General features: G+C 41.9%; 2 protein-coding genes across 7 annotated transcripts in view; one reads left to right on the forward strand and one right to left on the reverse strand.

Annotated features, from left to right (window-relative positions):
* The first annotated feature begins 964 nt into the window (after positions 1 to 964).
* On the forward strand, positions 965 to 18,317 carry ptpn23a (protein tyrosine phosphatase, non-receptor type 23, a). Its single transcript, XM_063486622.1, has 24 exons — positions 965 to 1,202; positions 3,192 to 3,266; positions 4,040 to 4,167; positions 4,566 to 4,642; positions 5,883 to 5,932; positions 6,022 to 6,153; positions 6,322 to 6,402; positions 6,489 to 6,620; positions 6,717 to 6,764; positions 8,096 to 8,152; positions 8,372 to 8,430; positions 8,516 to 8,595; positions 9,705 to 9,819; positions 9,933 to 9,998; positions 10,224 to 10,369; positions 10,900 to 11,217; positions 11,796 to 11,950; positions 12,077 to 12,408; positions 12,577 to 15,097; positions 15,303 to 15,487; positions 15,592 to 15,696; positions 15,948 to 16,086; positions 16,411 to 16,524; positions 17,003 to 18,317. The coding sequence occupies exons 1-24, from the start codon at positions 1,119 to 1,121 to the stop codon at positions 17,576 to 17,578; spliced, it is 5,775 nt and encodes a 1,924-aa protein (XP_063342692.1). The 5' UTR covers positions 965 to 1,118; the 3' UTR covers positions 17,579 to 18,317.
* Positions 18,318 to 18,339: 22 nt separating this feature from the next.
* The window catches only part of scap (SREBF chaperone), a 34,179-nt gene continuing 29,480 nt past the window's right edge, over positions 18,340 to 23,038 (reverse strand). For all 6 annotated transcript variants that reach the window (XM_063486627.1, XM_063486626.1, XM_063486628.1 and 3 more), the window contains one exon: positions 18,340 to 22,485. In XM_063486627.1, coding sequence (XP_063342697.1) covers positions 22,240 to 22,485 — 246 coding nt within the window. In that variant the 3' untranslated portion in view covers positions 18,340 to 22,239. The remainder of the gene's footprint in view (positions 22,486 to 23,038) is intronic.

Below are 23,038 nucleotides of genomic sequence, written 5' to 3' on the forward strand. Positions count from 1 at the left end.
CATAATTGGCACTGACCTTCAATGTTGTTAGCAAATGTTATTATTTTCTTAATAATGGCTATAAGGTATGAAAGATATAGGTGGACACGTAGACAGTCCACAATAAATTAAGAATATGTAAAGATCTGCTTAAATATTATTTTTACTTTCTTAATATTTCTCCTGCTCAGTATGAGGCTTCAGCCCTCTACTGCCTCAGTGCCACTGCATGGTGAGAGGGTCCAATACAATGTAAAGACAAAACAATCAGTGTTCCATAGAGGTAGACGAGCATGCACATGCATCTTATTATGGATTAGGCTAAACATTATTCCATAATTAATCTGTAACAGCTGCCCCAGGCTGTGACCCCAGTTGTTATCAGAACTCTGACATTATGATCCCCAGCATCTGCAGCCCAATATGCACTACTGCTCTCTCCAGGAGAATCATTCACTCATTGGTGAAGTGCTGAAAATAAAATAACCAATACGCTGCTCAACATTAAAAAAGGAGTATCATTGTAAACTATTCCTTAAAAAATTAATCCTTATGGTTAAATTAAACAATTAGTTTAAAGTCATTAGTGTGCAGTTGTAGTTTAATTTTTTTATTTACTGTAATATTTTAAAAGCTAAAAAGTTAAAAACTACGACCACATTAACCAATTAGCTTTACATAATATAAATGTAACATTAAAAAAAAGATTTGATTTAGGTCAAAGTTTTAAAAGTATAACAAAAGAGTTTCACACTTGCTATGGCAATTCGTATCTTTCTCATTTCTTCTGATACAAGAAAATCAATTATATTGGGTTCACTTTTTTCCTATAAAATATTTTGTTGTAAATGTTTTAAATAAGTTGTGGCTGTATTATAAAATTATACTTTAGCTGCTTTCCAGTGTGATTTATAGCCTAAGTCTAGTTTCTTCAGGACCTACATTTCCCAGAAACGCTCGCAAGCATATCGAAGGCCTACGTCACGTGTGTTTCCAGTTTCCGGTTGAAGTGTAAATGGATACATGACACAGTTGTTTGGGGGGAAAAGCTATCTTCAGGAAAACCGTTAACGTCCACAAATTCGTCAGCGGGATTTTGACATCGCACCGACTGAGAGCTCCGTGTAGATTCGGCCGCGATGGAGGCGGTCCCCCGGATGCCGATGATCTGGCTGGATCTGAAAGAGGCTGGGGAGTTCCAGTTCAGCCCGTCGGTGAGGCAGGTGAGCTGGGTGGGGAGTCGAGCAACAGGGCTGAGGTCGAAAGTCAACCAAACAAGGATTATGAACGAAGGGATAACCTTATCAAGTGGATACCGCTAGCCATAACTCAAAGCAATAGTTGTCGCTACCTGTCGAGGGTAAAAGAATTTTCCAGAACGGGTAGCTGACGTGCTAGCAAAGGTCTGTGTCAGGCAAACCCCTCCTGCTCACTGCCTTTGTTTGCTAACGTTAGCGAGCTGCTTGCTAGCTGGTAATAAGCTAAAAACTCAAGTTGATATTTAGCTTTCAGCTAAGTGGCTAGCTCTGTAGGAATCGATCAAAATACTGCCAAAGCGAAAGGCATATGTGCGTATTTCTAGGACTCCTACGTCTCGAGTCAGCCTTCTGACATGAGAATAATAAACAATGATCTCATTGTCACATGCACCTGAGCGAGCGGAGCAGTTTGTACTATTCAAACTAACAGCCTGCTTAATAATAAACACGGGTTTACATAAGCTTCTATAACGAAATACACAGGGAAAGTTGTCACTACACCTGTGACGCTACTTCTTACTTTAACCGTAAGAAAGGTGGGCTATACTGTTATGTAGCGCATGTTAAAAACAAATAAAGCCATGTAAAAACAGAAACAAACAAAATTATAGAGGACAAATATGGAAGATAATGACTCTTTAAAAAAAAAGGAAGAACGAAAAGTTTCGGGCCCTTTTTTTGGTGCTTTCAAATCCATTCTGGGTTTATGTGAGCATCCAAGTCCAAGCTTTGTTTTTCCTATTGGGCGACATTACAACCTTCATGTATTAGAAGAACCTATTCCTGTATGGTGTCAAAAAGGGATTTCGCTCTTAGCTTGAAAAAAGAAAATTAAATATTAACGGATTTTTTTTAGGCCTTCTGCTTCCAAAACTCATCTCGGATATTTAAACTCCAGATCATTTGACTGCTTATTAAAGCTGGTATCATCTTTATCTGGTGACTCATTTGTCTTCCCAAACTTCTTCCTCATGCACGTAAAAGGACTTTGTCCTCATGACTAAATACAATAATCAGAGGGGTTATGTGGTTGGTTTGGTTTGTTTGTTAGCAAATCGTTATGGCGCAGAGAATTGCACTTGTGGGATCATAGTTTCACAAATGTGTGTCAGATTTATTTAAGCAAATTTGAGAGACGTTATCTTGATGTTTCCACAAACATGTCACAAACTGATCTGGATCCAGACATCCTTTTAGATCCAAGGATTCAGTTCATACATGGTGTGGAGTATATTTTTAGCCACTGTGGAGGTGGAGATGCAGTTTCAGACTTTCTTATTAGTAATTCTTTTTGGTAATAGTAAGACTTATTTTGATTTAATTTAACGACAGAGTGTTTTCTTAAAAAAATACTAAGAATGATTATTTTATTATTTTTATTGGCCTTAAAAGTGTAGCCTTTAAATAAGGGGTAGTCGATCAGAACAACATTATTTAAAAATGTATCTAAAATACCAACATTTTCTCTGTTTACCCCAAACTAATGCACAACAGCACATATTTGGCCTGAAGGAGTAACAACATGACTGTGTCTGTCTTCTTGCTTTGTCATTGTGACCTTTCCATGATTGAATTAAAATTGAAACAAAAGCACTAGTAGAAGAATGAGTGTATGTGCAGGGCTGTTTACCTCCTGACCTGACAATTAGAAGCTTAAAGCTTATTGTAGTGGCTTATGGGGGACAGTGTGAGTCCTGGCAAAGCATGATGGGAAGTCTTGAAGCTCCAAGAGTCTAAGTGCTTGGCTTATGCTCAAGACTAAAGATTAACATAATGAGTTATGAGCCCCAGTTCAAAGACATTTCATTTTTTTTTTCTAAACAATCTAACCCTCAGTATTAGAGATGATATTTTTATTTTTGTATTAGGATCTAACCCTTCATTTAATTTTGTTTTTACCTTATTTTCAGCAGCACATTCACCTACTTCTTGCTTCTGCTTCTTTTTCTCTAGTTCATCCTAAAGAACTATGGAGAGAATCCGGACAACTACAACGAACAGCTGAAGAAACTGGAGACGTTGCGGCAGGTGAGCACTGTGTCAAAGTATTCTCAGTCAGATTTCTGTGACTCGGACTTGTCCATCGTTATGTGGGTTGCTATTGAATATAGTGGAACTCACTTTTAGGCATCTCCTCGTACCTGAAATTAAGTGTTCCCAACTTCCAGGCATAGTTCACATACGGCTATGAATCCTTACTGGGATATTGCCAGGGTTATAGTGTTTGTTGCAGGACGCCGTGTTCTGTTGACAGTTCTTCTTTCCCACCATTGCTAAGTGCTTCTTCACAGGGGATCTTTTGATTATTGGGATTTTCTCTCTAACACTGCAGGGTGTATACTTTTCACTATAAAGCACCTTGAAAGGACTGTGTAAATAAAATTGTGATGAATAAACTTGGTTATCACGTAAAGTCATTAATATTTAACCTTAACACTCATAATCCCAACCAGATAGTAAAAGAAACCTCCATCCTGTGCATCACAACTACAAACTGTCTGTTTTGTGATGAGGTTAAGATCATCATGTATAGTCATATGTGTGCAGTTTTACATTAATAGTAGTATTTCCATGTGGACAGGGATTTTCAATACAAAATATTCTGATACAAGTTATCAATCATATCATAATGAGGCCTTTTGAAGTGTTGCCAACGAAAATGATAAATTCTGAGCATTAAGCACTGAAACCCATTGTTATATAATTCATCGCTGGGCTGGGTCACAGCGTCTTTGCAAGAGTAATGATTTTTGTAGCTCATTAAACACAACAGAAACACAATGTTTGTGTCTGCTTCGCAGAGCGCAGTGAATGTGACGAGGGATTTCGAGGGATGCAGCACACTGAGGAAGTACTTTGGCCAGCTGCATTATCTGCAGAGCCGGGTGCCCATGGGAACTGGCCAGGAGGCTGCAGTACCCATCTCATGGTAATAACACACAGGAATCCACAGAAACTGTATGGAGTGTTTGCACACACCCATCCAACTGCAGTCTGTACTGCTGAACACCAGAGAAGCTTATTTTAGAGACACACTCACTGCAGCTTGCTCGTAGAGAGCAGTGTCAGCACACTGGCTTAGTTGCTGAATGTTGGGATGTGGATAAAACGAATGAACTGACATTAGGCGTGCGGACCTGTACTGCTAAATTCTAATTTAGACTTAATTCAACTACATTTGATTAATGCAGTCCTACAGTATTTTTTCTATAGTGTCTATGAATACAGTGTCATTATAATACTATGGTTTAGAAATCAATAATATATGATATTGTTCGGGCATTTTATTCTCTTTAAAAATACCTTTCTATTTTCTTTGGAAAACAGGACTGAAATTTTCTCTGGAAAAACAGTCACCCATGATGACATCAGCTATGAGCAAGCCTGCATCCTCTACAATCTGGGTGAGTCACTTAGAGTCAATAATAGTAATAAACTGTAACAGTTAAATGCAGATGAACATGTCAGTTTAAAAAAACAAAACAAAAAATGAAAAACATGAAAGCAATTGATTGGAACTCCCGATGCTGTCTTGCTCAGTACTGTAATATTTGTTAAATTATGTTTTAATCAGCTGGAGCTTCATCAGGTATATGGAGAACATTGCTACATACAGTGGTGTGAAAAAGCGTTTACGACCTTTGTAATTTCCTATTTTTTATGTTTGTAATATTAAACAAGTAAACACAAAATGCAGTTTATAAATGAGGGTGTTTGTTATTAAGGGAAAAGAAATCCAAAGGTACATGGCCCTGTGGGAAAAAGTGATTACCCCCAATACATAATAACTGGTCGGACCACCCTTAGCAGCAACAACTGCAATCTAGCGTTTGCAATAACTCACAATGAGTCTTTTACAACACTGTAGAGGCATCTTTGGAGAATTGTTGTAATTCAGCTACATTGGAGGGTTTTCAAGCATGAACCGCCTTTTCAATGTCGTGCCACAACATCACAGTCAGATTCAGGTCAGGACTTTGTCTAGGCCACTCCAAAGTCTTCATTTAGTTTTTTCTTTCAAGTCATTCAGAGACGAACTTGCTGATATGTTTTGGATCATTGTCCTGCTGCAAAAGCCAAGTACACTTCAGCTTGGGGTCACAAACAGATGGCTTGACATTCTCCTTCAGGATTTTTTGGTAGACAGCAGAATTCATTATTTTTTTTGTCTGCTCCACTTTGTCAGGCAGGGCCTACTTAAGTGATTTCTTGACTGAGAACAGGTGTAGCAGTAATCAGGCCTGGGTGTGGTGGGAGAAACTCAGATACACCACAGTTAATTTATGTCATAACATAATAACTTAAAACACCTTCACCTTCATTTAGAAACTGCATTTTGTGTTTACTTGTGTTAGCTTTGACTTGTGTTATTTCAGAATTCTATGGTTGACACAAACAGTCGCTTTTTGTTCATGGTGTTGGAGATTTTCAGAAGTTAATGTTAAATTTGTACATGAAACCCCTCAGTACCATATTGTATATGCTGTAGGGGCATGCCACTGTTGAGCGTGTCACACAAATCACTTCCTTTAAAGAACAATGCAGAGAAATTCTGATAATTCTCAGCTTATATGCCAATTATTTACTGAATGTGAACAACAAAACCTACAAATTCCACCAAACTTATCTGTGGATTGTCTGCAGGGGCCTTGCACTCCATGTTGGGAGCCATGGACAACAGGGTATCTGAGGAGGTAAGAGAGACACATACATGGGCGCAGAGTAATTCTGGCCATTTTGTTTGCTCACACAGTCCCACTGACTCTTTCTGTTTCATTTGTAGGGGATGAAGGTGTCATGCACTCATTTCCAGTGCTCAGCAGGAGCCTTCTCCTACCTGAGAGACCATTTCAGCCACAACTTCAGTGTGGATATGAGCCACCAGATTCTGAACCTCAACATCAACCTTATGCTGGTAGATTACACACCTACATGCGCATGCATGGATTAAAATACACACACACACACACACACACACACACACACACACACACACACACACACACACACACACACACACACACACACACACACACACACAAACAAAACAAATGAGTGTCCTTAACCTTGGTCTCTCTCGCAGGGCCAGGCTCAGGAATGTCTTCTGGAGAAGTCCATGTTGGACAACAGGAAGAGTTTCCTGGTTGCTCGCATCAGTGCTCAGGTTGACTTCTTACCATTAAATATGAATCATATAGTCATCATTAATTTTAATATTAAATGCTAATAACTGCGGCCCTGTTGCTACAGGTGGTGGATTACTACAAAGAAGCATGCAGGGCTCTGGAGAACTCGGAGACGGCTTCCATGCTGGGAAAGATCCAGAAAGACTGGAAGAAACTGGTTCAGATGAAGATTTATTACTTTGCTTCTATCGCGCATGTGAGTGTTTATGGGGGAAATTAGTTCCCTACATGTATGTACTTGTTTGTGTGTGCTGAGTTTGGTCTCAGTAATTGCTTTCGCTTCTCTCAACAGCTTCATATGGGAAAACAGGCAGAGGAGCAGCAGAAGTATGGAGAACGGGTAGGACCAACACACAGATGCATTATTTATTTTCCACTGTCAGGGTGCTGTGGTTTATATTTGTGCAGTCATATTTTGCTGCATTGCTACTGATATGATTAAAAATCCCCTCAAGAGGAATTAGTGCTGATATAATTTTAAAATTTTCCCATTTTCTAATGTTATTAATACATTTAATTGTGTAACAGTTCAACTGAAATCAAGACAAACAAGTATTTTTTCTTTATTAACTAGATTAGAAAGGGTATTTTTGTCTTATAATCTCTGCTAATGCACATGTATTGCTCAAATTGAGGGTTTCCAGCTGATCATTTTCCTTACAGCCACATCAACATAGCGAGTCCGCTGTGGTCTGATCTTTGGCCTAAGTTGGTTTTTCCTGGTTAGCACATGTATGGAAGCCCACCTGGTGCTGTAAATCTTTGAGTGGCAAGCTGGTTTAGTGGTTAGCAATGTTGCCTGAACGCAGGAAGGTCCTGGGTTCAAATCAAACGGGGCTTTTCTGTGTGGTGTTTTCATGTTCACCATATGCCTGTACGAATTTCTTCTGAACACTGTGGCTTCCTCCCACATTCGAAAAACTCTTATTTGGTTGTTGGTGATTTTAAAGTGGTTAAAGTGCATACAGCGCATAGTGCTTTGAGTGGCAAGCACTCTAAAAATGCCAGCTCGTCATCACTTAAAAAACTATAGTTTTGCATTTCTTGAAATACACTCTTTGCCCCTTTTTTTTTAACATATCTTAATGCTGTGTATAAAGCTGGGTTAAGCTAGTATGCAGTTGAACTAGCCTAACTGTAAAGACAGTGACATGACATTTTTTTTCCACTGTTCTCAGGAGGTAATAGGATATTCTTTATCTTAATCTTAGTAAGAATGTGAAAATGAGAAAATATCACATTATTAACAAACCAATACCTATGACTAACATTTGGTTTGTGGAGGTTGGTGGCGGCACATTAGAGCACAGTAGTTATGTTACCTTATAGATTTATTTATGTTTAAAAACAAATATGTAAGAATGAAGACTCTTCCTGTCTTACTGGCATCCTGCCACCAGGAACTAGTGACATTAGTGACATGCCCCCTCTGTGGCTTTCCTGACATCCAGGGAAACTGGAAAGAAACTCTTTCCTTCTTAGTACTAATAAGGGAATAGTTTCTTTTAATCTGAATTAAACATGATGTTTTAGTGTCACAATGGTTAATTTTATTTTAAATTTTAGAGGTAAAACTGTTTCAGTTAGTTTGACCGGTTTCTTAGTTAGTTTTGTTGAGTCTTGTTTATTTTTCTGTCGGTTAAATGGCTTAAATGCTCATTTTCCCCACAGTTGGCTTACCTGCAGAGCTCCTTGGACAAACTCAATGAAGCCGTCAAACTAGCCAAGGTACTACTTCTCTCTACCTTCCCGGCAATCCATGCTTAGGTCGTTTTGGTGTAACTTGAACTTTCCTTGAACTGTTTTCACACTTGAACGTTTTTGGGAGAATCAAATTTTCTGAAGTTGTCTTTTCAGACATGCGTCACACAGATGCATAGACCTGCTATTACTGGAAACACAATCAATTACTCGTTCTGAATTCTCCTTTTATTCTACTACAACCAGGGACAACCTGACAGCGTGCAAGAGGCCCTGAGGTTCACCATGGATGTTATCGGTGGAAAGTGAGCAAAAACTCTTAGTTAACAGTTATGGCCACTTCATGATCATCAGCGGTTTTTGAGCTTTTTTTTTTCTTTGACCTTGCAGGTTTAACTCTGCCAAAAAGGACAATGATTTCATTTATCATGAGACTGTTCCGTCTCTGGAGACTCTAGCCTCTGTAAAAGGTAACAGGAATCATCAGTATGTTTCGCACAGTCAGTCAGTACATGCAAAGCTGGTTTTGCATATAGGGTGTTGCAAATATGTATACACTGTGTATGAATATGTTTTTGTATATCTTCCTTCATTTGTATCCTGGTGTCGTGCCTGTGTTTGTTTTCTGTTTTCCTTGGATATAATTATTTTAATCAGGTTTCACTAAGTAAAACTCCTGGATTTTAATGTATATGTAGTTTCTAAAGTGGTGCTGTTATAGTTTTGCATGTCATGTTATGCCTGGCCAACAGTAATGCACAGTCAAAGCTAATATTAGCCAGTTTTTATATTTAAATGCAAAAGTTAACAACCATTTATTCTAGATTAGGTCCTTTTTGAGAAATAAGCCATCAATTAATTGAATTATGTTCAGTTCAATTCAACTTTATTTATATTGCACCAATTCACAAACGGTCATCTCAGGGTGATCTTATTGTAGGGAGAAGATCCCACAATTTTAGAAAGAAACTTCAACAATTAGAAAACCCCCTGTGGGGGGAAAACTCGCCGTTAATAGGAAGTAACCTCCAGCAGAACCAATCATCCGCTGCGACCAGTTTGAGGTGATAGAAAAGAGCAGAAAGAAGAGAGAGACAGAACGAAAGTTTCTCAGAGAGAGAGTTTAATAACTACTAATGACTAAATGCAATAAAGTGATGTTTTGAGGGCAGAACATGATTCTCTGTTTTGAAACAGACCAGTGGCCAAGCAGTTTTTTCAAATTACGTTAGGGTATCAGTCTACTTTATTGACTGATTAAACTGCTTTTTCTTGGTTGGTTAATTTTCCCATAACCAAAGTAAGTGATTTACTCTATCATAATACTGCAGACATTCTTAAATATTCAGATTTGAGATGTTACCGCAGATTTTTTTTTTTGTGAATATTTTTATTTCATTAAGACAAACTTATGTTTGTTGAATCAAGTTGCCCCACATTTGGGATGTAAGAGTAAAATTAGGTACAAGCGATGCTAAAAAGTAAAATGACAGTAGTCTCTTCTTTTGAATGCATTTGGTTACATGCTCTCCTTTTATGCTCATCTGCGCTATTACATAAATGTTTTTTGTCTTTCTAGGTGCTCCTCTGGTGAAAGCTCTGCCGGTCAATCCCACCGACCCGACTGTCACTGGACCAGACCTTTTTGCCAAACTGGTGCCCATGGCTGCCCACGAAGCCTCTTCTTTGTACAGGTAGGCTCCCTCTGTGGATGTTAAGTTCATCCTAGAAATGGGAAAATATCCGCAATCATATTTTTGTACGTTATTCATGTTCATTTTTATATCTTATGTATTTTTCTTTTCAGTGAAGAAAAGGCCAAGCTGTTGAGGGATGTGATGGCTAAGATTGAAAGCAAGAATGAAACACTAGAGTGAGTATGATGTGTCATTAATTTTGCATTCAAGTGGTAAGTGAACTAAGGCTTACTCAATATCCCTCTTTCCCCCAGTTGAATTTTAAATAAGAACCATTCTTGGTGCAGCAAAACTTTTAATCGATACCCACATTAAATACTAAAGTACTTAAAATACTAGAGTTTTGTTTTAAAGATTCTGTTACAGTATTAGGTAACTGGTATTGCCTCCTCCTTCTACAGGCAGTTCATGGACTCTCTAGGCTTGGAGCCAGAGTCTGTAGACAACCTTGATATGTACAACCACCTTCCTCCAGTCCTGATGGAGAAGTGCGCTGCCCTCAGCGTCCGTCCTGACACCGTCAAGAGCCTCATTCAGTCCATGCAAGGTGAGTGCCACAGGCAAGCACAGCAGACCTAACAATTGCAGTTGCTATCTTTTATTATGAGAGTGCACAGAGGTTACACAGTGAAGAAGCAAAACCCTCAAATTTCAACAGCTGGAATTGTTTTTCCCAGCTACAGCAGCTGGTACTCAATAATTTAATCAAACACTTTGATTTAGAAAAGCTACATTCTTATGAAACTGTTGTCTCCTAATTGAAGCAATTGAGTGAGTAGGTCATCTGATGACAAACAGTGAAATTGTGGGTCATTATTGATAATTTGCTGTCCCTACTAGATTTTAAGTGAAAGCACTTCATAAAATCCAAAACTGAATTGAAGATTATTTCATGTCACAACATTAAAATATTGCTGACCTTTAACTGTCCTAGCGAGTGGTGTGTGTCCATAATAGTTTGCACAAATATGAATGTACAAAATTAAGCATGCATGATCTCTTGATAACTAAAACCCACATTATTTCCCCCGAATTTTTGCAATATTTTCATGACTATTCATGTCCTCTCCTGCACAGTGCTCTCCGGTGTCTTTACTGATGTGGAGTCTTCACTGAAAGAGATCAGAGATGTGCTAGAGGTGGATGAAGCAGGTGAGCGAGCCCTCCAGGAAGTTGGTGGCCCTGCTGTGGGTGAGTTGCACCCAGCTGCCCAGAGCCAGGCTCTGGCTGAAATCCGCAGAGACCTTGAGAAGTATATGGAGGCTCATGAGAAGGCCAGTTTTACCAACACGGAGCTCCACCGGGCCATGAACCTGCACATCAGCAATCTGCGTCTGTTGGGGGGGCCACTGGATAGTCTGAGAGAAGCCCTGCCACGGCCACAGCTGAGTGAAGGTGAGGGCTTTTTGATAATGAGAGGTTACTGTAATTTTGCAAGGTTTAGTAGAGCAGATAAAGTCATTAGGGTCATTTAGCTTGCCATCACCAGTGTGTGAATGGGTGGATGACTGAATGTAGTGTAAAGCGCTTTGGGGTCCTTCGAGACTAAGTAAAGCGCTATACAAATACAGGCCATTAACCATTTAAAGTCACCCAAGATTTTCTGCTCTTCAAAGTTAAAAAGTTTAGATAATTAATATAAATGTGAAACCTAGTTGTATATTACTTTTATTGTAGCATTGCAGTCAGGACTGTGCATGAATGAATAATGGAAAATCTTAAGATTTAGGTCTAATGACAAAATCCAGTATATGTTTTAGTAGCTAATTTTTTTATTAGTTTAAATCAGTAAGCCAGCTGAGTGTCCAGTGACCAAGGAATTATTTTCTCTTAAAAAAATGCCGGAAAATAGTGAACAATGTCTTGTTTGATATCCTACAGCTTAATTGTTTATTTTTTAACTGGTCAAACTGTGAATATGATTTTGTTTGAGTTGTGAATATAAACACATACATACACCTGTGTCTATGCAGAGGAAGTAGCAGGTCTGCAGTGCATGAAACGGATCCTGGGAAAGGTGCAGGAGATGAGGGAACAGAGAAGCTCTTTGGAAAAACAGCTCCGTGACCTCATCCAGCAGGATGACATCACCTCCACCCTCGTCACTACGGAGCGAGCAGACATGAAGGTGTTTGGCAAAACACATTTGCAACCACTTTACACTGTTATTTGAAAGTGTATCAGAGAAATGAAATGAAAATAAGTTGCTAAATGAATGCTGTTGTGAGAGACTTATTAACTTGTGTCTCTCCAGCACATATTTGAGGAGCAGCTGAAGAAGTACGAACAAGTAAAGGTATACATCGACCAGAACCTCGCAGCGCAGGAAAACATCTTGAAGGCCTTAACTGAAGCCAATGTTCAATACGCTTCTGTTCGGAAAAGCCTGACTCAGACTGAGCAGCAGTGGAACACAACTATCCAGGGACTGGTGGGCTCATATGAAGCCTACGAGGACCTGATGAAGAAATCACAGGAGGGAAAGGAGTTCTACGATGACCTGGAAGCTAAAGCATCACGTCTACTGGAGAGGGCAAAGGCCCTGTGTCAGACCAGGGCAGAGGAAAGGAAGCCCATACTCGAAAAGTAAGGAAGACATTAGAGTAATATTTTAAAGCTTTTTGAGTACTTTAATTATAGTCAACAAATCACTAGTACTTCATGTAACAGTAACTTATAACTTGTTGTAAAAGACAAATGCTATCCACATTTCTGATTTTTCATGCTGTCCTCTTTGTGTTGGCCGTTCCTCAGAGAGACCCAGAAAAAGCCACCAGCGAGGCCGACGGCAGCTAAGCCGTCCCTTAAGCCAAAGGATGTTGACTCCACCTCTTCTGGCCTAGAGGATCCAGAACTGGCCCAGATCAATGCGGCCATCTTGGCCTTGGGGGGTGACCTGCCTGAGGATCTCCGCAGCCTGCCTCCTGATATTCCTTCCCTCCCTCGCACTGCAGCACATCTGCCTGGTCCTGATGCCTACATGCAACCTGGTGCTAACTTGGGTGGCACCTCTCTGCCTTGGCCGGCTGCTTCAGCTGCTGGTCTTCCACGCTTCCCTGCTAACCTGCCACCTCCAGAACTCCTGGCACGGATTGCTCAGTTTCCTACTGCAGGGACTCATGCAGCACAGGGACCCCTGCCACGTGGGCCCCTACCACAGATGACTCCACAGAGGCCTCCACAAATGCCACCCCAGGCAGGGCTCCCTAGCTATCGGCCTCCCCCTCCTCAAGCTCCCCAACCTGGCCATGTTGCCCCTGTCCCTGTTCGACCTTCAACCACCACGGTGGACAGCATCCAGGCACCTATACCCAGCTACGCCCCCACACAACACCACCCTGTCCCACCTGCAGCCTCAGCTGGTTACACTGTGCCTCCACAGATAGGGGCATACCCCCAGTTTGTTCCCCAACCGACAGGTCCCATTCCGGGTGTAGGCCAGACTCCCCAGTCCCAACAGCAGAAGCATCCACAGCAGTACCCCCAGCCGATTGGACAACCACTCCCTCAGGGGTACCAGCCTGGACCAAGGGCTGTTCCTGGCTCTCATCCTCTTCAAAACCAACAAACCTACCCACATCCATATATGCCCCAACAGCCTGGTGTTCCTCCCCAGTACCAGCAGGCATTTCCAGGTCAGCTACAGTCACAACAAAATGGCTTTCAGGCCCAGCCTCAAAGAGCCCAAGGCTACCAGACTCCACAGGGCTATATTCAACACCCTCAAATGATGCCAGGCTCCATGCCAAGGCCACCTCAGAGTACACACCCACCAGGACCCCCATCTTCTCAAGCAGCACCCCCTGTATCTCAACCCTACCCACCCCATTCCAACCAACAGATGCCCCAAGCACTCCCTCATCAACACATGCTGCCACAGCACCAACAGGTCTCCATGCCCCCCGGTGCCCAGCAGATACCGCCTCACCCACAGATGCAAATACCAGGTGGTCCCAGAGCACCAGTGCCCCCCACAAGTCAGCCGATGCCTCCAGTTTCACAAAACTACATGCCCCCAACGAGCCAACCCATTCACTCTACAATGCACCCACAGATTCCTCCTGTTTCACAACCCCATATGGTTCCTGGTCCTCAGGGCCACTTGCCAAGGGGGCCTATGCCTCAAATGCCCTCCAATACACTACCCCCACAGCACCACCATCACCCTGGACAGCCTCCCATGCCAAATATGCCGCAGCAGCCCATGCGGATGCCCAACCAACCCCAATCTCAGCTGCCTCATCCTGGGGGCGTATGCTACCCTGGAGCAGCGCCAATGATGCCTCAGCAGCCTCTGGCACCACAGCCTGCTGCTCCGCAACAACCTCAGGCTCCTCTTCCTATGACACATCCACAGCCTTCAGCTATGTATTCTCCAGCTCCAGGACCTAATGTACCTTCAAGTGCCCCACAGCCACCCACTGCCACAGGCCCACATGGTATACATGCCCCACCTACTCAGCACATGATTCAGCCCACTCCTGGAGGCCCTACAGTATCACAGCCACCCAACAGTATCCCACCTTCCCCTTCACCTTCTCCCTCCCCAGCACCCTCTCCAGGTCCGTCTTCTCTAGGTCTGAACCCTCAGCAGAGGCCCGCTCCAACCCCAACTCCTGGAGGCACAGCCCAATCGACTCTTCCCTCTCCCTCTGCTGTTTCTCCCTCCACTTCACTGTTTGAACGACAGAACTCAAGCACAGATGACCTCCTGTCCTCAAGTCCAGAGAGCCAACCGGGAGGCACCAAGGCCCCCACTAATGTTCTCCAACCCACCAAAGCTGACCCTCAGGATGGGGAGCGTAGAAAGAAAAGCTCCCAGGGAGTTCTCTTGATCCAGGGTGACCCATACCAAGCCCCAGAGCGTGTCGCCCGCCTTCACAGTGAACTAGAACGTTACAGAGCCCAAGTAGATTGCCTGGAGAACCCCTCAGAGAATGAGGGAGGGCTTTCTGTGCTGGATGCCCGCTGGAAAGAGCTACAGGACCAGCAGGAGAAAGATGCTCGCCAGCTTTCCATTGCTATTGCCCGCTGCTACACCATGAAGAACCGTCATCAGGACGTAATGCCCTATGACATAAACCGTGTGGTGCTACAGTCAGGGAAAGATGACTACATTAACGCTAGCTATGTGGAAGACCTGTCACCATACTGCCCACGCCTTATTGCCACACAGGCTCCGCTCACTGGCACAGCAGCAGATTTCTGGCTGATGGTGTATGAGCAGAAAGTGTCACTGATTGTTATGCTGGTTTCGGAGCAGGAGCTGGAAAAGGTACAGAGTTTAGTTTAGTTTGCACAGTGGAAGTATATAATCTGTACATTACTATTTTTCAGTAGTGTGTAAAAATGTTTTTACAAGAGAACTTAAAGTTTTTTGTGGTTCTTTTGTTTTTGTTTTTTTAATAAATTAAGCTACACATCATTAAGTTCATTTACTTTGTTGTTTGTGTGTTTAACATCTTTCCAAATCCTCACAGGGAAAGGTTTGGCGTTACTTCCCAACGGAGCGCGGCCAGCAACTCTCTCAGGGACCAATAACACTCAGCCTAACAACACAGAAGATGACACCAACACACGTGGAGCGCATGATCAGTCTGCAGTACCGTGACCAAAGCCTAAAGCGGACTGTTGTCCATCTCCAGTTTACTTCCTGGCCAGAGCTGTAAGTCATTTCTTTATATTAAAAACTGTAGATAAAGACTTTTCTTAGTCAGCCTGGCAGTGCAACGTAAGTACATCAAATATTATTTCTTCATATCCCATTAGGGGCCTTCCTGATAGCAAGAGCAATCTGCTGCGGTTCATCCAAGAGGTTCATGGACACTACCTTCACCAGAGACCCTTACATACACCTGTTGTTGTGCACTGCAGGTGAGTGTATTTCTGTGGCTGTCCATTCCATTTATATACAGGGAATTTCTTCAAAGCATGAAAATGTGAACCTTTATTTCCCTAGTAAATGATCCTGACCCTCCGGATCATAGCCTTCAAGTGTAGACAACACATAACAGATGTGTACTGTTTTTGCTTCCTGCTGATAAAAGACCAACTAAGTTTTGATCCTTGTTATTCATTTTAGCATCTCAGTTGTTGTTAATCAGTCTGTACACTTTTTGTCTCAGCTCGGGTGTTGGACGCACTGGCGCCTTCTGTCTGCTGTATGCAGCTGTTCAGGAGCTGGAGGCAGGAAACGGGATCCCAGACCTTCCACTGCTGGTGAAGAAGATGAGACAACAGAGGAAGAACATGCTACAGGAGAAGGTAAGAAGGAGATGGGACTCTGGTGTTGTGTTTAGGATTGATCTTTGTTGTCGTAGGTTTAAAGCTGCAATACCCAAAAATGTACATATAGACGACAGAAAAAGCTGATTGTACATTTCAAGGAGTTTAAACCTAAATTTTAATTAAGCATTATGAGATAAATGAACAGTCGCACAGAACACTTTGCAAAGTGCTGCTCAAAAGTCCTATTCTAAATGTAGAAATATGTGACTATGCTGACAAAGTACATCATGAATCAGGCACTGCTGATGAATAGCTCTTCATGTAGTACACACTTTATATCATCTTTCGGTCTGCCTCCAGCTCCACCTGAAGTTTTGCTATGAGGCTGTTTTGAAGCACGCCGAGCAGGTTCTTCAGCGCCACGGCATCACGACCGCCACCTGCAGCAAGAACACCAACTCTGCAGCCACAAAGGTTTGTCACTCTTCTTATATTGTCCTTTCAAATAAGTTCAACTGGTTAGTGGCTCACAAAGCACCATAAAGGAAAAGATATGTTGCTACTGCATTTTGTAGGGTGTGATTAATAATCCTTTGAAAAACCATATCCACGCAGCTTGTAGGTGACAGAATGTCACATACATATATTTACTGGAGCCAATTTTGTTCAGTGCTGTGAGCTATGCAGTCAAAACTTTACTCACCTCTATTGTAGATTTCTAGACATGGACATCTGAAATGGTTCTAAAAACAAATCCCTAGCATCTCACATCTAATTGCACAACTTTAATCTGACTGTAACCCTCTAATTGTTTACATTTTTGCACTCCTGATTGTTCCCAAGGAATTCTGAGTTCTGGTTAGTTGAGGTACTGAAGGTATTTGTGTTTTTTGCTCTGCATCACTTCTTTCATTCGTATTTCTTAAACACCTCTCTCTCTCTTTTTCTGAAGCCTTACTCGAGACAGGAATCTCAGCAGGATATTGTCCTCGGCGGTGACATGCCCATCAGCTCCATTCAAGCCACCATCGCTAAACTAAGCATCCGGCCTCCAAGTACCACGGACGCAGGCATGGAGGCTGAGGAGCAGGTCGGCCCTCTCTTACCTGCTCTTGACTCACTGGGGGACATCCAGCAGCTCCAGGATCTCTGTCCTGCCACAGATCCACAGCCCCCATCCTCCTTAAGCCCGCCTCTCACTTCCCCCACTGCCTCTCCTCCACCACCCAATGGGCTTGATGCCATTTCCCCTTCTTCTCTGCCAGCACCCAACCATCAGCCAGTCCCAGAGGCTCCGCCCAGTGTTCCTCCTGCTTCCTCTGCACCGGCTCCTTCATCTCTGGAGCTCCTGGCCTCGCTGACGCCTGAAGCCTTCTCTATGGACGGGGTGGGTCGAGGGAAACAGCGGGTGACCAAACAAAGCTTTCTGCAGCCGGCAGAAGGTCAGGGTCTCCACGGAACTCGAGGGGACGAAGGAGACGACCCGCTCAGTAGCCTGGATCCCCTCTGGAGCCTCAGCAAGCGTTGAGATGAAACTATAGATTTCTGCCTTTCACCCACTTTACCACCAGGTGTCAGTGATGGCCTGTAGCTCTTTCTAATCCTGCTTTAAAAAGATAAGGAAAAAACAAAACAAATTGGCTTGGAGATATTTTTAGTGGTTGATTACCAAGATGTGCCTAGTGGCAGATTGTAAGGGTTCAGTTTTGAAGATTGAAAGGTGTACTTGCACTGCTTTAGGGGTGTGAGGCTTGAAACTAAAAACACTTGCTTCTCCTTCCATCACTGATGGCTTCTGGGACCAGAACACTATGCACTCGTTGGTATTCCTTCATTCTTGGCCGCTCTCTGCTGCTTTTCTTTTTACGTGTGTGGTGGATGGAAGCATGTCTGCTCTTCCAGCACCAAACCTGCGCTCCTCATCTAAAAAGGAAAAAAAAAAATCCCAGCATGCACTCCACTTTCACAGGAGCCTCACTGTTGGTCATCAAAGCATCGCCAAGGGTGTGACATCGCTTGGCCGCTCTGTGATTATTTAATGGCTGGAATAAAGGATGAAGTTGCAGGCATGTGGAGGCACTCCCAACTCAATCAGTGCATACAGTTCAGTTTTTATGTTAACAGAGCAGCATACAAATCAGCACGTCTTAACAAGTTGATTATTTTTCTTTGTAACACTGTAAATATCTTAAACCTAGAATATTACAAAAATTGTCCTTCTGGAATTAAAAAAGATCACTAATCATTCATTATTGTAAAATCTGAAATAAATCCAGTAGACAGTCAAACTTTGTGGTATCAAAGCCTCTTTATTTGAAAATTAGTACAAAGTTTTGCGCTGTTACAAAATAGTAAACAAGTTACTACAGCCTGCGTAGATTGTAGCCAGCCAATGAGGGGAGGAGGCTGGAGGGGGTGGGGGGGAGGAAAACACCTGGGGATTACATTTGTTTATGTGCTGCGATGCTTTTTACAGCAATCTAAACAAAAAATTAAGTGAGAAATGTTACACTGATTTGTATTTGCAGCTGGAGGAGGATCAAACAAGACCCACAACATTTCTGCCATTCATTGTGAGGATGCAGCTAAAGATTTATTATTTTAACCTAAATGATTAAAAAGGTCGCTGCTGCATCCACAAACTCTTGATATGGTGCCGTGACGGTATGAAGCGATCTAAAATTAAAGGCATAGTTCATCTTTATAAACAGAAACATTCAGAAAACGCAGTGACTCAACTCAATCGCCACACCAACCCACCTTCCCTTCCTTCAACTTTAAAGGAATAGTTTGACACTTTGGAAAATGTGTGTACGCGCTTACTGGCAGAGGAAACTGATGCTGCCACAAAGTTCTCGTTTGAGTAACACGGCACAAGTTTTCGTCTTTCTTATATATAATTTCTCGACCTTTTGACTTTGATATTTAGTAAACACGGTTAAAGGAAACTGTCCATGATCATTTTTATGTGCAGATAAACTAAAGCATGACAGAATCAGGGTCACATTTCTGAGGAACTGTGCCTGCAACACTACACTTGGCGATTTCTCACCTGTTTTAGAAATGTAAGATTTCTGTTTTACAACACTATAAAATGTCCTCATCATAGAGCCCCTGTGATCACCGAATAGCACAATGATAAAACGGCTGTTTTATCTCTGACAATTTCTTTGAATATAGAGTAATTCCTTGACATCTCAGTGCTGCAGTTTTCAGACCAACTTCTCAGCAAGCAGAGTTAACTGGAGTTGCTAACACAGTCACTGTGTACATTCGTCAGTATTTAACTCTGCAAGAAAGCAAATACAGTTTCCCAAAATATCAAACTTGAGCTTTAATTCACATTTCTAGAAAACACATGTGAAACTGAAATCTAGAAGGAAAAAAAAAAAAAAACATTCCCCGTTTCTAAAGCTTTCAACTAAACAAAAACCACAAAGCTAATAAATCAACAACCACAGCAGCAAGATCACATTACTGGCCTCTGTGATGGTGCCATTCGTCTCAGAAGTTGAAATGTGAATACTGATGCTACAGTTGGAGAAAAAAAAAAAAAAAAATCATACGATAATCATCTGCTTGTTTCTGGAAAAGAAACTCTGGTCGCTGCATCATGTCACGTGCGTGTTTAACAGCGCTGCAGGTGTGAACTTTTAAGTCCAGTTACATCTGACTCTCCTGCATACAAGCTGAAATTGCAAAAACAAAGTGCCTAAAAATGTGTGTGAGCTTGTACATCAGAGAGGGTTAGAGATGAAAGGAGTTAGTGTTGTGACCGCAGGGATCAGGTGCAGGTCTTTTAACGGATTTTCTGAGACGACATTCAGTAGATACAGATACAAACAACAGATGACGACTGGGAGAAAATACATTCTGGACATTGTGGATGTTGCTGGCGTCAGAGAAAAATCTTTAACCTGCAGGATTGCATTCTTTCTACCCAGAGTAAAAAGGTGAAGTTCAGGCACCGACTCAAAAACAAAGGGGTTAAATGTTGAAAAATGCATTGCTTTCATAAATACTTGGCTTGTTGAGTTTTAGAATTTAACAGTTTCAGTATTGACAGGATTTTCACCCTGTGTGCAGTATAAATACAAAAGTTCAGACTTTCAGGACCTAAAAAACTTTTTTTTTTTTTACCTTCAGGTTTCTCCATAACCATCAACTATCTATCATGTGTCATTGTTTAAACACTCTACAGGGAATCAAACGAATGTGGAAAGCTGCTACTTCTGCAAGTGGAAACTGAATTCAACTACATTTTAAATCACACTGGTTGTCAAACCGCTCTTCCTGTTCAGCTGAATAAAAGTGAAAAATGGAGGGACTTTTTAAAGTAGCAGTAGTTGATTATTATGATTAAACATAAACTAGTTAATGAGCCAGAGTTATATCTTAACAGGATAGGTAAAATAATTCTACTGCCCACTCAGACTTCTTTGAAGCTACAAATTGAGACAACAGGCTTTTAACTCGATGTTCAGACAGAAGCTTCATATTATACACGCTACTCAAAACAATGACTGACATGCATTGCTTTTGTCTGGTTTCTTAAGGCATCTAGCAAGTGTTTGTGAAAACATTCATACCTGACAGAGAGCAACCGTATGACTAACAGTGGATAAACAATGACTGAAAATACTACTGAAATTTCCTATTTAGTCCAATTAAAAAAAAAACCTAAAATGCGTGATATAATACTGTGTGTGTTTCAGGAAAAGATTATCTGAACAGTGTGTCACATGTGTCAGGTCCAAATTTTCAAAAGGTTATATCTCAAACCGATTCCTGATGTGAAAAATCCAACATCAATACTGCAAACTGTTTTAAAATGTACTATTATTATGCAAAATTAGGGACAGGATGCATTCACTGTTACCTTCCTTCACATTTTTACCACCTGGTCGCTGAAAGAAGAGAACAGGTTTCAGGACAAACTCTGCTTAAGCGTGCATCAACAACATACCAAAAACTAAAAATATACACACAGTATATCTAACGTGATCTATGTAGTAGACAAGGTTTTGTCACCCTTTGTGGCTTGAATTAAAGATGGATTGAAAATAATATCAGGTGAACATGTTATGGCTAAACGGTGATTACAAAAAATCTCTAAAGCACAGAATGTATTTAAAAAAAAAATAAATGCAACATCAGTCATCCAAAATTCAAGCTATTTGAAAAATGGAGGTAGCCTGATGAAGGTGTAACACACTGGGGAAAAGCAGCCCCTCGTACAGCATCAGTAACCCCAGAGTCAGAGGCCAAGGTTGGGGTAAAGGAGGAACCCTTTCTGCCTCCCTGCGGCCTCCAAATCTACAAACACACGTGTGTTTCCACCTCAGTGTTACAAACAACCAAAAGCCCAGTGCTGCCAAACAAATAAACACCTTCTTACATTTAAGTCACCTTTTCCACATTATTATGGTCTTATTTAAGAGCTGGGATTAGTCATTCATATACAAACTGTTACTCAAAAAGGGAAAAAAAAAAAGAAAGTATCGCTAATAAATAATAAATGTAGACATTAAAAACAGCCCCCTCTGGAGGTTTACTTTATACAGTAATCATTGGTTCTCCCTCACACAAACGCACACTTCACACATAACCAATCAACTTTTGTTCTCAGCAGTTTTACTATAAAAAGGGTCTAAACTCATTCAATCAATCTCTCTCACACACACGCTCAATTCATCCCCGCAGGCGATGGACCTGTCGAGCTCTCTGTGGCTGCACTTCGCTGTTGAGCGCACGGCACAGCAGGAATAATAAAAAAAAGAAAGAAAAAAAAACAAAAAAAGAGGAGCTCTATGGTCCTCCTCTCTGGGTGGGTGGGGTCACGAGCCTCCCCCCGCCCTGTGTGAGCAGCATAGAGGGCAGATCTGCAAAAACAAATGTGCGTGCACAAAAAGCACAAACTCAGAACTGGCGGGCTCCCTTCAAGTGAGAAAAATCCAACTTTAACCAAACTCATGACCTTCCGTAACGTCAGCAAGATGGCTCTGATAAAACGCAGTAGGTTCCAACGGCCAGTTTTTCCTCATGATATTCAGACTTTAAAACACCTCCCTGTTAAAACAGATAGTCTTGTATCTAATGATCGCACATCATTCAAACGCCAGAAGCAACGAAACAAAGCAAAAACTGGATGCTTTGACTGTTCCCACTGATATCAGCTGCCAGCCCTTCTCAGTCCAGTTTCTCCAACACAGAGGGAACGTAGACCAAGCTGAGTTCGCTGCCAAAGTCGCAAACGATGGCGGCGTTGTCCAGCACCAGCAGCTGCCGGACACCCTGACCGTCGCTGCTCTGACCCAGGTACACCGTCTGCAGCAGGTCACCGAAGTTCAGGTCCCAGAAGGAGACGCAGCCCTGGCCCCCCGTCACCAGCAGAGACTCTGAGATCACACCCAGACTGGCCCCGCATCCCACCTCCTGGTGGGAAGAAATGAGAAGCTGATAACAGACTGCTATGTAAGGCATTTTAAGGGCTCCAACTACTGTTTGTATTCATGAGAATATTAAGCTTATCATGTAAAGGATTAGAAATCAGGACATTTTTGGAAAGCTTTTTGTGATGACTAAGGAGAGTTTCTTTAGTCTCTGTCAGATATAGAGACACAGCCGTGTACTATCACACTGAATATGGGCAGTTGGGTATGCAAACAGGAGACAGTTGGCTTAAAGGGAGCTAAACTCCTTTCCATCATATTTACAGCGTGATATCTGAATTCTGAATCAGCACGACAGAAAGCTCAACAGCAGAATCGGTGCTTTCCAGTTCCAACAATTCCTGTAAGCATCAATCGTCCTTTTTAAAAAAAATAGATATTAGGGTCATTACGGTAATTCCAGGCAGGGTCCCACATCCAATTCTTGGCAAATAACACACACACAAACAGTAAAAAAATGTCTGTAAATTTGTGTAGCGCTCCACCACACACACACACTCTTCATCTTTGCATGGGTGCTGCAACACTATGCCTGG

Source organism: Pelmatolapia mariae, linkage group LG10_11 (assembly GCF_036321145.2).
Source record: "Pelmatolapia mariae isolate MD_Pm_ZW linkage group LG10_11, Pm_UMD_F_2, whole genome shotgun sequence".
NCBI classification, from domain to species: domain Eukaryota; kingdom Metazoa; phylum Chordata; class Actinopteri; order Cichliformes; family Cichlidae; genus Pelmatolapia; species Pelmatolapia mariae.

Excerpts from the sequence above, each read along its gene's own strand:
- ptpn23a (XM_063486622.1), top strand. The coding sequence starts at position 1,119 with ATGGAGGCGGTCCCCCGGATGCCGATGATCTGGCTGGATCTGAAAGAG. Across the intron at positions 3,267-4,039 it reads AACTGGAGACGTTGCGGCAG|AGCGCAGTGAATGTGACGAG; the intron begins GTGAGCACTGTG and ends TCTGCTTCGCAG. Across the intron at positions 9,999-10,223 it reads AGCAAGAATGAAACACTAGA|GCAGTTCATGGACTCTCTAG; the intron begins GTGAGTATGATG and ends CTCCTTCTACAG.